General features: G+C 40.3%; 1 protein-coding gene across 5 annotated transcripts in view; it reads left to right on the top strand.

The window, feature by feature from the left end:
• PPP1R12B (protein phosphatase 1 regulatory subunit 12B) overlaps positions 1-13,388 on the top strand; it is a 212,591-nt gene that overhangs the window by 171,697 nt on the left and 27,506 nt on the right. For all 5 annotated transcript variants that reach the window (XM_035010308.1, XM_035010307.1, XM_035010312.1 and 2 more), the window contains one exon: positions 11,427-11,443. In XM_035010308.1, the coding sequence (XP_034866199.1) occupies positions 11,427-11,443 (17 nt within the window). The remainder of the gene's footprint in view (positions 1-11,426; positions 11,444-13,388) is intronic.

Genomic DNA, 13,388 nt, shown 5'->3' with positions numbered 1-13,388 from the left:
TTTCCTATTCAGTCACTGCGCAGAAAGCAGGTCTTATATATTGTTTGTTTGTTTGGAGGTATTGCAATCAACTATGTTACAGTGATAAGCTTTAGTTCCCAAAGAATCCAGAAATTTAGGAGGTCAGTTTAGGGTTCTAGTTTTATTTTCTGTACATAATCAGCTATGCGACCTAGGGTGGTTTTTCAAATTTGAAAAAGCTCCCAACTTATTCAGCATTGTTTTTTATTTCTCTATCTCAATCATAGTATTTGTGTGAACGGACAACTAATTATCGTCAGAAGACCCAAGGGAAGCAATTGGAGTTGGCTTTCATCCGCCTTTTGTTCTTTTTCAGCCCTTTTTGTTTCTCTTCTTAACCTGTTTATTATGCAGTGAGTGGCAGTTATCCACAACTGGGGGATTAGTTCTCATCACAGCCAGTCTTTGGTTACACAATGCAGGGAGTTCTACCAATGCAATGATGAGATAAAGATACTAAAAGTGTGTCTGGACTTTAACCTTTATGGTTCCTTATGAAAACACATTTTCATATAGGAGTTTTTATACCTTTATGTTTATTAACTTCATATGGTTGGTTATCTGGGAGAGAGTATAACTATCCAGAGAGTAAAATAATGACCTTAAATGTCTGTAGGTTAGAAAGGGTAAGTAGGAATTAGCCTGGATTATCAAAATCTACAATAATCAAAACCCTTTACTTGAGTGCCAAGGAATTTGTTTGAGCTTATTATTCTTGCAGCCAGCAAGCATTGGCAGAGCCAAAGGACCAAAGAGGAATGGGAGAGAGAATAGAAAAACAGAGAAAACTGTAGTAATATCAATAGCTAACATTTATAGAACATTCGCTATATGCCAGGTGCAGTCCCAAGCACTTACATTTATTTTCTCATTTAGTGTTTTTGTTAACATTATACACTGGGTACCATTTCCCCTACTTTACTGATGAGAACACTGAGGCAGAGAGAAGTTAAATAACTGTGGCCCAACAAGGTCCCAACTTGTGCCAGACTTCTTACAAGTCACTCATGATAGTATCATTCTTCATGACCACCTAGTTTCAAACTCCAGACTGATGAACCCGTTAGGCCTGTTCTTTCCATGAAGCCTTGCTGAAAATCTCTAGTCAGTATTGGTCTCTCTCTTTTCTGCTTTTTTATTTGCTGTATGTAGCAGAAAGTCTAGTGTTTGATCCCTTTCTTGCCACTCTCTCATTGTTTTATGGATATGCTTATCTTTCCTCCCCAAAGAAGAGCTTTTTGACATCAGAGAACCATGTCTTAGATTCTGCACATATCTATTTTATTCCTCTAAGTATCACTAACAGAGCTCGGCACACAAGGGCATTTGTTATAAATACAGGGAATGAACACTGTTGCCTAATTAAGATCTGATCTCTCTGTTCCTATCCCATTTGGCCACCTGGAAAGGAGTCAAAGGCCACACACTAGAAAACCCTATTTCTGAGTTGGAGGCCAACCATAGGTCTTCCCAGGACAATTCAGATACCTGTTTATTGCAGTTTCTTAGTGCATCTATAGCTCTAAAATGTGTGAGTTAATATTTTGGCTTCTGTGGGGACAGAAAGAGAAAAGGCTAAGAGCAGAGGGAGTCCCTGACCTTGTGTGGGACCTACTTAGAAGTAAAATGGTTTACCTTATGTTATTTAGGTTAAGTATTTATTTCCTCTTGAAATGTGAGGTCTGGAGAGCCTCACTAACCCTTCTGCAAAGGTTTTGATTCATAGCCTAGTCCAAATTTAAAATAACTGCTGCCCAAGCAGGCTGTTATACAATGACCATGTAAAAAAAAATCCATCTTTTCCCAGGCTTTGGGAATGGAAAGCTTAATGCCTAAAAGAGGTGTTAGTGGTGGTTAGTAATAGCATCTATTGAAGAGCTTTTAAAAAAAAAAAAAGATTTTTTTTTTATTTATTTGAGAGAGAGAGAGAGCAAGTGAAGCTGGAGCGGGTGGCGGGGGGCAGAGGGAGAAGCAGACTCCCCACTGAGCAGGGAGCCCGACAGGGGGTCCTGGGATCATGACCTGAGCCAAAGGCAGACGCTTAATGCTTAACCGACTGAACCACCCAGGCGGCCCTCTATTGAAGAGCCTTAACAGAGGAGTGGGATGAGATCCGGAAGCTGACTTAGAGACTTCTAAATGTGTGACTTCTTATATGCAGTACCTAACAGTATTTGGGGGGGGGGGGGGCAGGGAGAAGAGATGATCAGGCTTCTTTTCTCATGTGTTCACTAAGCCTTGCTCTTTTGAATTCTCTGAGTGTATTTCATGTGCTACCATAGTTTCAGGTGTCTGGGCACAGCAGTGAGGACCTAAAACTCTGAGCTCTTTGGAAAGTAAAAATATGTGTTAAGTGTGAGAAATGTGACCCACCTGCTAGAGTCACAAGTTTCAGAGCTACTCATTCTCTTTGGTCATTTTCATCATATGTGGTGTGCAGCATGTGAAAGGTTGGACAGAGAATGTGCCTGAGCCTGCAGATGTATTCATGGATCATAACAGTTTACAAATTATCTTAAATATAAAATGGCTTGCCTTGGATATTTTGGGGAGGCCTTAGTATATGTATACATTTCCTTCTATAATAAGTGTGATTTGTGAGTTCCAAAAAATTGAGAAATTCTTCAGTAGCTAGGAATATCCACAAAGAAAAGGTACAGGCCTGCATAGAAAATAAGAACTGTAAAATTCCAATATTTAGGTAGCATGATGTATAGATACAAAAAAGACGTCTAGTTCTATAATTTAATAAACAATGATTTATCTTTTAAAATGTAGTGAGATGTCTAGAATAATGTGAGGTGGCATTACATCATCTCAATTCTACATACATATTAAATTGATTGGATAGTGACAATCTGGCAATGATACTTCTCAGAAATATTTATGATATAGGGGCACCTGGGTGGCTCAGTCGGTTAGGCGTCTGCCTTCGGCTCAGGTCATGATCCCAGGGTCCTGGGATCGAGCCCCGCATCGGGCTCCCTGCTCCGCGGGAAGCCTGCTTCTCCCTCTCCCACTCCCCCTGCTTGTGTTCCCTCTCTCGCTGTGTCTCTGTGTCAAATAAATAAAATCTTTTTTAAAAATAAAAAAAAAATAAATAAATAAAGAGGGATCCTTGTGGTAGTTGGGACTCTAAAATGGCTTCCCAGTGATGTCCTGGCCTAATTTCCAGAGCCCAGAAATATGATGAGCTAGTTCCCCTCTGATTATGTTACGTGGCACAATTCCCCTTAAGACAGGGAGCTTATTCTGGGTGGGCGTGATCTAATCACATGACCCCTTAAAAGCAGAGAGCTTTCTTGGCTGATGACAGAGGGGAAACCAGAGAAATGTGAAGATGAAAAGGACTCAGTGTGCTGTTGTTGGCTTGAAGATGGAAGGGGCCGTGTGGGAAGGAGTGTGGGCACCTCGAGGAGCAGTGAGCAGCCACCAGCTGACAGCCGCAAGGAAGTGGCGATCTAAGACCTACAGCCACGAGAACCGGGATTCTGCCAACACCCTGAATGGTCTTTTTTTTTTTTTTTTTAATTTTTTTATTCTTATATTATCCCCATACATACATCATTAGTTTTAGATGTCGTGTTCCATGATTCATTGTTTGTGCGTAACACCCAGTGCTCCATGCAGAATGTGCCCTCCTCAATACCCACCACCAGGCTAACCCATCCTCCCACCCCCCTCCCCTCTAGAACCCTCAGTTTGTTTTTCAGAGTCTCTCATGGTTCGTCTACCCCTCCGATTTCCCCCGCTTCATTCTTCCCCTCCCGCTACCTTCTTCTTCTTCTTCTTTTTTTTTTCTTAACATATATTGCATTATTTGTTTCAGAGGTACAGATCTGAGATTCAACAGTCTTGCACAATTCACAGCGCTTACCAGAGCACATACCCTCCCCAGTGTCTATCACCCAGTCACCCCATCCCTCCCACCCCACCCCCCACTCCAGCAACCCTCAGTTTGTTTCCTGCGATTAAGAATTCCTCTTATCAGTGAGATCATATGATACATGTCTTTCTCTGTTTGACTTATTTCGCTCAACATAATACCCTCCAGTTCCATCCACGTCGTTGCAAATGGCAAGATCTCATTCCTTTTCATGGCTGCATAATATTCCATTGTATATATATACCACATCTTCTTTATCCATTCATCTGTCGATGGACATCTTGGCTCTTTCCACAGTTTGGCTATTGTGGACATTGCTGCTATAAACATCGGGGTGCACGTACCCTTTCGGATCCCTACTTTTGTATCTTTGGGGTAAATACCCAGTAGTGCAATTGCGGGATCATATGGTAGCTCTATTTTCAACTTTTTGAGGAACCTCCATACTGTTTTCCAGAGTGGCTGCACCAGCTTGCATTCCCACCAACAGGGTAGGAGGGTTCCCCTTTCTCCGCATCCCCGCCAACATCTGTCGTTTCCTGACTTGTTAATTTTAGCCATTCTGACTGGTGTGAGGTGGTATCTCATTGAGGTTACCCTGAATGGTCTTAAAAGCAGATTCTTCCCCCAGAGCCTCCAGATAGGAGCCCAGCCAGCAGACACCTTGATTTCTGCCGTGAGAACATGAGCAGGGAACCCAGTAGAGCTGTGCTAGACTTCTGACCTGCCAAAACTGTGAGATAATAAATGGATGTTTTAAGCCACTACATTTTATTATAATTTGTCACAGCAGCAATAGAAAATACAATTGAAATTTTTTATGATATTGAGAAAATACTAATTTTTTAGATGTGGAGAAAAAAACCTGATACAGACCTCATCATCACTATCCTCCACCGTCACACCTTATGTAAATCTTAAGTTTTTATTTCACCCCCGTGTATTTCTCCAAATTGTGCAGGATCCCCAAGTATATTGCTAGAACAGTATAGACTCAGAAAGATCCCTTTCAAAGCTAGACCAGTAGCGTCTCCTTTCACTTTCTCAAGAATCCCATCTGAGTTGTAAAGGTATTCTTCCCTCAAGGTAGAAAGCTGAGAAACCTTTGTCTCTCTCAGACATATGTAGGAAACCAGAATGATTCTTAAACTCAAGAAGTTATAGAATTATATTACTTGTCACTTAGCTCCGATAATGAGGAGCTTTGCAGTAGCCCTCCAAATCTGAAAGGTCATGTTGCTTGCAGCCGTACTCCCATCGTTGACTTGTTCATCATCAGTCATTAATCTGAGAACGCTGAAGGGAAAGGCTGGTTCTCTGTAGGCCATCCCAGAATAGCTCAAATTGTTTCCCCTGGCTCAGCGAGTGCACAAAAACATGATATAAAATGTTCTTTCTGCTTAGTCCCTTTCAGGGAAAATGTAAATAGGAGATTTTTTTCCCATCACTGTGGGGTCAGGCCCTAACTCCAAAGGAACATAAGTTAAACCCCTTTTAGTCTTGGCAATAGACATGTGACTTGGTCTCATTCCTTTCCCTTGGGCCCAGCTTTCCAGAGCCACAATTTTATTTTAAACTTGGACAAAGGAGTTTGGTTTTAATTACATGCCTTCCTGAACTCCTGATAACTTTCAAGTTAAAAGCTTTTGTGGGGATTTTTCTAAGCCAGTCTCTGGTGTTTTGAGAGCCCTACACATTTCACAAATCAAAACCGGCCTGGTTCCTGTCCCTTTCCAGGATTGCCATCTGAATTAATGACGATCTTCACTCTGTTCTTTTATTAGAAACAGGTCCCAACCAGTGAGATTATTACGGGAGAATTTCAAGAGGCATGAAAGGAGAGAGCCTGCTTCTTGGTTTCGGAGCACTTTTTAAAACTATGGCCTAACTAGCTAATCATTCTTTTTATCTCTGTTTTCTGTGTTCATACTGGTTTCTGAACAGCTTTTAGTCTCTTCCGCTCCAGGGTCTCATTCACAGTACCTAGTGCCCCCAGTTGGGCCGTAAAAGCTGTGAAAGTAATTCCTTCTGTGAACGCTTTTTATCTAGTTCAGACACACCGAAGAGTCTCACCTTAATGGCCATCATTCATTTGTCTTCAGTAGAAGATAGAGGAACGATCTTTAACTAAAACACTTAGAGAAGTTCCTTCTCCGACTTCCTGACTAGAGCATGTAACATGATACATGTGTGTGTTAACCTGCAAATAGGGTAGAATACTCATGCCTTCTCTAAAATATTTGATGTCATCATGTACAGGTAAGCTCTTCAGACCCTTTTGAAAGAGTAGAATAAGAGTAACTGTTCTGTTTTTAAAAGTGAGAGCCCAGGGGGCACCTGGGTGGATCAGTTGGTTAACCATCGGACTCCTGATTTTCGCTTCAGGTCATGATCTCAGGGTCCTGAGATCAAGCTCCACGTTGGGCTCCGTGCTCAGCCTGCAGTCTGCTTGTCCCTCTCCCTCTGCTCTCTCTCTCATAAAAAAAATAAAATATAATAAAAATAAAAATAAAAAAAATAAAGATCTTTTTTTAAAAAATATAAATAAATAAAAGACCCTGCAGAGAAAGATAGGGCTATTGCCAGAACATAGGTAAGAGGAACTCACATTCCTAGCTTCCAGAAAATCCTAGATTTGGCTGGGGTCCCTGAGCCCTCTGTTGTAGGGCTTCTCCTTATTTGCTGCCCACTAGGCTGACTTCTTAGAATCTTCTCTTGGAAAACCTTCAGTGTTCATTTCCCTAGCCTATGTTCTGCTTGCCTTTTATGATGTCACTTCCTGGCTTGCTATTCCCCTGAGACCACTTAGGCAAACTCCCACTCTATCTTGTCTCCCTCTCTCCACATTCACTCAGTAGTCTCCTTGCAGGGATGGCAGACAGCTTTTTAGAATGAGAAGCAGTGTCAGGATAACAGTGAACTATGCTTAGTTTGATCGACAGCAGGATGAAAAGGGAAAATTGAAGTTAAGTCTCTACCAATTAAGCAGCTCTGCTCCTTTTACCCAAGAAACCACTTTTCTCTCCCTAAGTCTAACCAGTGTTTTTTCATCAAACACCAGATTATCTAGAATATCAAGAAGCCAAGCAAAACAATAGTTTCTAGAGGTATTCCACCAGTGAAAAAATGAGGAAGTATAATCTGAAAAGGTTTTTTATCAGAAGCTGGGAAATTGTGCCCTAAGTCCTATATATGTTTTGTTGTTGTTGTTGTTGTTGTTGTTGTTTGCGGGGGGGGGCAGGGGAGAGGGAGAGAGAGAATCTTAAGCAGGCTCCACACCCAGTGCGGAGCCGAACATGGGGCTCAACCTCACAACCCTGAGATCAAGAGTCAGCCACTTAACCAACTGAGCCACCCAGGTACCCCATGTCCTATATACTTTCAGCCCTATAGGAGCACTCCTCTTAAGCTAATTTCTATTACAATGATAACACCAGCGCCTTTAGAAATTCCAGTTTTCATCCTTCTTTGAAATGATATTGTGTTATGGTAATATGCTACCTCTACTATACCCACATCTTGGTTCATGAGGTTTATATGCTCTCCTCTAATTGGTTGGGTTGACCTTCCCAGGACATAGCTAAGGTAGTCCTTGAAAGCTATAATTTAAAAAAAAAAAAAAAAAGCCCCAAGAAGTCCAGAGAGCTCCAGAAGTTAGGTAAAAGCAAGGAGGTGGGGGGGGGGGAGGAGTGTCAGAAGTAGTGAGGAAAGATCAAGGATTAACTTGGAAGTCCTGCTTTCTCGGATACCTGGATCTAGGCACATCGTCTCCCCTCATGTCTACTGGATCACTCATCACCTAGACATTTTTTTATTAAAGTTCACCCCAAAACCAATTGATAACACAAATCTTAACATGCCTTAAAAAAATGATAGGGGTGCCTGAGTGGCTCAGTTGTTAAGCATCTGCCTTCAGCTCAGGTCATGATCCCAGGGTCCTGGGATCGAGCCCCACATTGGGCTCCCTGCTCAGCCGGAAGCCTGCTTCTCCCTCTCCCACTCCCCCTGCTTTAGGTTCCCTCTCTCGCTGTGTCTCTCTCTGTGCCAAATAAATAAAATCTTTAAAAAAAAAAAATTATCAACAGCAGACTGTGATACTTGCTTTTAGTTGCTCCTGGCAGGCAGAAATCGGTGTCATTCATCAGCTTCCTAGTTGGCTGTCTGTGGGAAACATCTGCAAGTATGCCTGTCGGGACAAGAATTGGTATAGCTCGCACAGGTTTGAGCACCCTTAGCATTACCTTCCTCTGCGTGCTGTCATCTGTGGAGAGATTCATTTAGGCCTCTAGAAAACCCTGTGCAATCTACCTTTTCATATCCAGGAACCCAATTACTGCTTGGTAGCTCTAACCTATTTTTTTGTTTTTAAGTGTTTAAATTTTATATCAACCTCCTCCGTGGCTGCCATACGGCATATCCAGCCATGCTGTACTGTCACATATCTGTCTGAGAACTTTCTTGGGGGTGACAACAGGGCATAAATAGCTTTGTAGTGTTTCTAGACTGTCCTAAATGAAAAAGGTTAATTATATATCATTCTTGTAGGAATAAATCAGTGGAAATGATTAGCGAGCTTTGATATCTGTATAGTGGCTAAAACTGATACCTGGTAAAATCGTAATTTCCTTGTCTTAGTGAAAAAAAACACTGTTTCTTCACTATAGAGGCAACTGCCAGAGTCTACAGGGCTGGCTGAACTTAAAGCTGAAGATGTAGCTAAAATCTTACCCAACAAATTAGATATTTACAAAGAGGAAACTAAAGCATTTTCAAGTGAGGTCCCACATTTTAGGAATAACAAAGTCAATAGATAAACGTGATTTGTCAGTAAATGAATCAGGTCTCAGTCAGTGAATACCATGCAAGGTAGACTTCTATTTCAGTTAGGAGGAAGCAAAAGAAGGCACAAGGCAGAGTAGTTTGATTATATATGGGTCCTTTTCCATACCTAAGAGATGGTGTGGCAGGTCTGTCTTTGGAGAGACTGATAAGAATAGTTCTCCCAAGGGCGGGGGGGCGGAGAACGGTTCTCCCATATGGACAGTGAAGTTTGAAAAAGGCAGCTTTGCCTAGAAGTAGCAAGAGAAAGTAAATGGTCTCTTAAATTGTTAAATTGTTGTTTCATTTGGTTGTCTGTGGGCTCAATTCCCTGACTCAAAGGTCCTAAGTTAACTTACTACTCTAACTGACATCAGCAGCCAATATAGTATTTTTACAACCAGAAAGGGAACGGGGGAGGGGGGCAGGGCAGGAGAGGAAGCTGACAGTTTAAGAATGTACTTCCTCATAACTATCACATTTAATTTTTACCATAAGAGTAGCTGGTAACTTGCACAAGGTCACATAGCTAGAAGATGTCAAAGCAACAATTAGAGCTCAGGTCCAGCCAAGGACATCACACTCTTTCCCAGAAGCATTAACAGTTTAGTTCCGCGAGTCTTCACTGAGCACCCATCGTGTTCTGGCACTGAGGATGTAGCTGGGAATCAGTGCATGCATCACTGGTAAGGAAACCCCCCATAACAACATGTCTTTTTTAAATCTATGGATGTATGTCTTTGTATTTCTCTAACCTTCTCTTCTCAAAATTCATGACTTTTAGGAAGCCTTTGTAGTTGGAGCCCACTGATTACCACCCTTACCTCCTTAGCACTTACTCACATGTGTTCCTTCCCTTGCTTCAGACAAGCTTGTTGATTATGTTCCTGGTGCTCTCCTGACTCACGCAGCTTATTCTGTGTATTCTTCCTTGGTGCCTCTTCTGCAGGGCTTTGCACGCAGTGGGTTCTTAAATTCACTAGATCCTTAACATTTGCTGGTATGGAGTTCATTCTTAATTCATGAATCTTTGCCATGTCAGTTTATAGTTTTCCTGGGATATGAATTTGAATTCACCCAGATGCCTTAAAGGCTGGATCTTAACACTAAGCTGGTGAGTGGGCATCGCCAACAGTCTAGCATCTCAGTTTTCACTTGAATAGACTTGAAACGTGTTTATACATTAAGTAATTCTCGAGAGGTGATTAAAATTTAGTTTCTTTGTTCGAAAATAGGATTCAAGTAAGAGAAACAACCTTAGTTAATGTTGATAAAGTAGTCATTGATAGTGTGGGCTAGGCATATGACTCTCCCTGAAGATCATTTATAAATGTGAGACAGGGACCATTCCTCAATTCCAGATTCGTAAGTTTTAGGACACTACAACTCCCAAGTTTATGAGAATGCTAAAGAGGCACTATATACTTTTCTTACTGGCTTCCCCATCTCTAGTGGGACACATCCTCACATTAAAAAGCCTTTGTTTAGTCTGTGCTTGACCAGGGCTGTACCACAGAATCATCTGAGGGACTTTTAAAAAATACATGTTAGAAGGCCCTATCTAGACCTAGGGAAAGAGAGTCTCTAGGATTGATGTTGGGATATGTACATTTTGAAAAAGTCCACAAAAGAATTCTGATGAATATACTTGTGGTTTAGAGAGAGAATTCCTTTCAGCAAACACTTCTGGACAGCTTTAGGGGGTGGTATATATTGTGCTGTCATGCTGTGTTGGTTGACAAACCAGTGGCTTCCAGGGACCGTTTAATGCTTCTTCAACAAAACAGTGTCATTGAGTGACTCCTCAGCAGTCAAAGGATTTATTATTCGTTTTGTAGATTATTGGGCCCTTGTTTCTCTTCTTCCATTTTTTGTGTGTCCTTGAGGACTTTGTTGTTCTTCAGTATCTCCAAAGAGAAAATAAGTAAATACATTCAAATCAACTGAGTTTTTATTTGCCTGAGTTCTTTAAAAAAATAAAAGGTGGAAATAAGAGGGTAACGGTCATCTATGATTTTTTAAAATGTAAAATATCGATATAATCATTTTTTGTTGTTTGTTTACAACCAAAGATAGACCATCGATAGATAACCAAGCTTACAGTTTGCATCTACAAAACTCCTTTCTTCTGAGACCTCAAAGTACTTTCTTATTCTTTTCATTTTCTAACCACCATCCTAGGGACTAGGATGGGACTTACCCGCTCCCTGTACTCTCTTGCTCACCTTTCACCAGAGGTCTAGGATAAAGCGAGAAACTGTCTGAGTTTTAATATTTGTAGATTACAGTATTCACTCAGGGCAGGGTTGGGGGTTTGTGAACAGAAGGAAGGTAATAGAATGGATATTGAGATCCAGAGAGGCTAAGTACCGCACAGAAAATCAGTCCCTCCTAGAACACAAGCATGGTTTGTTAGTTGGGTGGTGGATAAGGGTGGGGATACGTTTTTGATCATTTTACAGTTTGCTGACTTCCAGTTAAAAAAGATGCTTTCCCCAGTCTCAAATCTACTGAGTCATGGACGACTAGCTTAAGTAGCCTTTTGTGCAGTCATTGAATTGCTTTTCTTAAATTGCACCCATATCTCCACCTGTGAAGTTGAGACATCTGATTTGAAAAGTGCATTTATAAATGGAAATAATAATTATCAGTCCTTTGCTAATGCTGGTTTTGTTTTTGTTTTGTCTCTTCCTTTCTCTAGCATGAAAGACTTTCTAGGTAAGACCTTTCCCTGTTTTATATGCATGCTTAATACTTGTGAGAAGTGCATGTCTAATTAAACTTAGCTTTATATCATGTGCTCATATTTCTCACATCCTTTCCTTCCTTTTCATTTCCTCAGCCACCACAGTAGTTCAGACTTTTATTATTTCCTGCCTAAGTTAATGCAGTAGCTTTGCAACTCACCTCCTGCCTTCAGATTCTCCTCCTTCCAATTCATTTTGTATACTTCCACCACATTAATTTTCCTACAGCACCTACCAGGCACTGTGCTACAGAAACAACATGAATAAAACCCTATCCTCACCTTCAGTAAGGGCCAGGATAGTGGTATGGACAGTATTATGAGCAGAGAGAAGAGGCCATTAGCCTAATCTGGTGGTTCAAGAAGACTTTGTTGCAGGATACATGCCCGAATTGAGATTGAGTTTAGATACTGTCATTTAATAGTGGATCTAACACAATTCCTTGTACATAGATGGTGCTCCGTAATAATTTATTGAAAGAGCTAAAGACCAGTGTTGCAATTGCTGAAAAATTAAGGAAGCAGATAAGAGTTTGGGGAATGATCCTCTCTAATTTTTCACCTAGCATCGGAGGATACAAAACTGATCTTCCTGAAGAACAAAGTAAAAAATAGTAAAGACTGTGGAGCCAAAAGTATGAACCTCTCCCTTTCCAGTTTTCCTCTGATAGAGAAATTAAGAAAAAATTGAGGGAAAATGTAGTTATGGGATAGCATAGGGCAAATGAGTCTTATAATTTGTTTGATAATTGAGCTTATTGCACCTTAATGATGTATTTAAAAATGTATAAACTTGCATGGATTCTTCCTCTGCTCACCCTCTCACCAGGCACCAGCTGAAGATAAATAATTTACATCTAACCTAGCAGAAAATTAGTTTTGCAAAATTGGTAGAGAGTGGTTATTTTGCTATAGTTAATTTTTTGTGGATTCTGTTACATTATAATAGCCATTTATGAAAAGAGACTTTCCCTATAGACCTCAAAATATGCCAAAAAACTAATGGTTAAAACAGTGGGGTATTAGTTCAAGAATAAACAAAGATATCAATGGAACACAGTATAGTCCCCCAAAAGTCATATGTATAAGGTGATTTGTCAACTCTGTGGGGGAAGAGTTATTTAATAAGTGATCATTGGGACAACTGACCGTCTGTTTGGGAAAACAGATCCTTCCCTGAAGCCATACCAAAAAACAAAAACAAAACCAGATTCCAGATGGATTACAGTTTTTAAGAGAAAATGATTTTACTACAAAAGCAATAGAAGAAAATATTTATAATCTTTATATAGGAAAGACTCTCCCAGGCATGGTACCATAAAGGTAAAAATTGTCCAATTTAGTTATATAAAATGTAAAATCTCTGCTAGTAATAGACACCATAAACGGAGACAAAAAGTAAAGTGGGAAAAAACATTTGCAGCTTATGTTGTATAGTTTTAAAAGCTTTGCTATATAGGATGCTCCCACAGTGTAACAAGCGGAAGATTAACAAAGGCTCTGAATCGACAATTCAGAAACAAAGATAAATAATCAAAGATACTGAACCTTCCTAGTGATCTACAAATATTAAAATTAATGACAATGTTTCTCCTATTGGACTAGAAAGGATTAAACTCTCTGAAGGACAGTATACATGTATCAAAATTTAGAATAGACTTACACCTTGACCAAAGGGTTCCACTTCTAAGATTTTATCCTAAGAAAATAATCAGGCAAATGCACTAAAATTTGTAGACACGTCTTCTCACTTGTAGCATCATTTCTAATAGCTAAAAAGTTCAAAATAATAGAGGTGTCTGTCACTAGAAGATTCAGTTACCATACACCACTCAGTGGAAGACTGTGCGGTCATTTTTTTTTTTTTTTTTTAATGAGACAGATCTGTTTACTTACATGGTAAGATGCCTCCAAGTG

The sequence above is a fragment of the Mirounga leonina genome, unplaced genomic scaffold (assembly GCF_011800145.1).
Source record: "Mirounga leonina isolate KUSES-001 unplaced genomic scaffold, KU_Mleo_1.0 Mir_154, whole genome shotgun sequence".
In the NCBI taxonomy this organism is placed as follows: domain Eukaryota; kingdom Metazoa; phylum Chordata; class Mammalia; order Carnivora; family Phocidae; genus Mirounga; species Mirounga leonina.
This window is presented reverse-complemented; position numbering and strand designations above follow the sequence as displayed.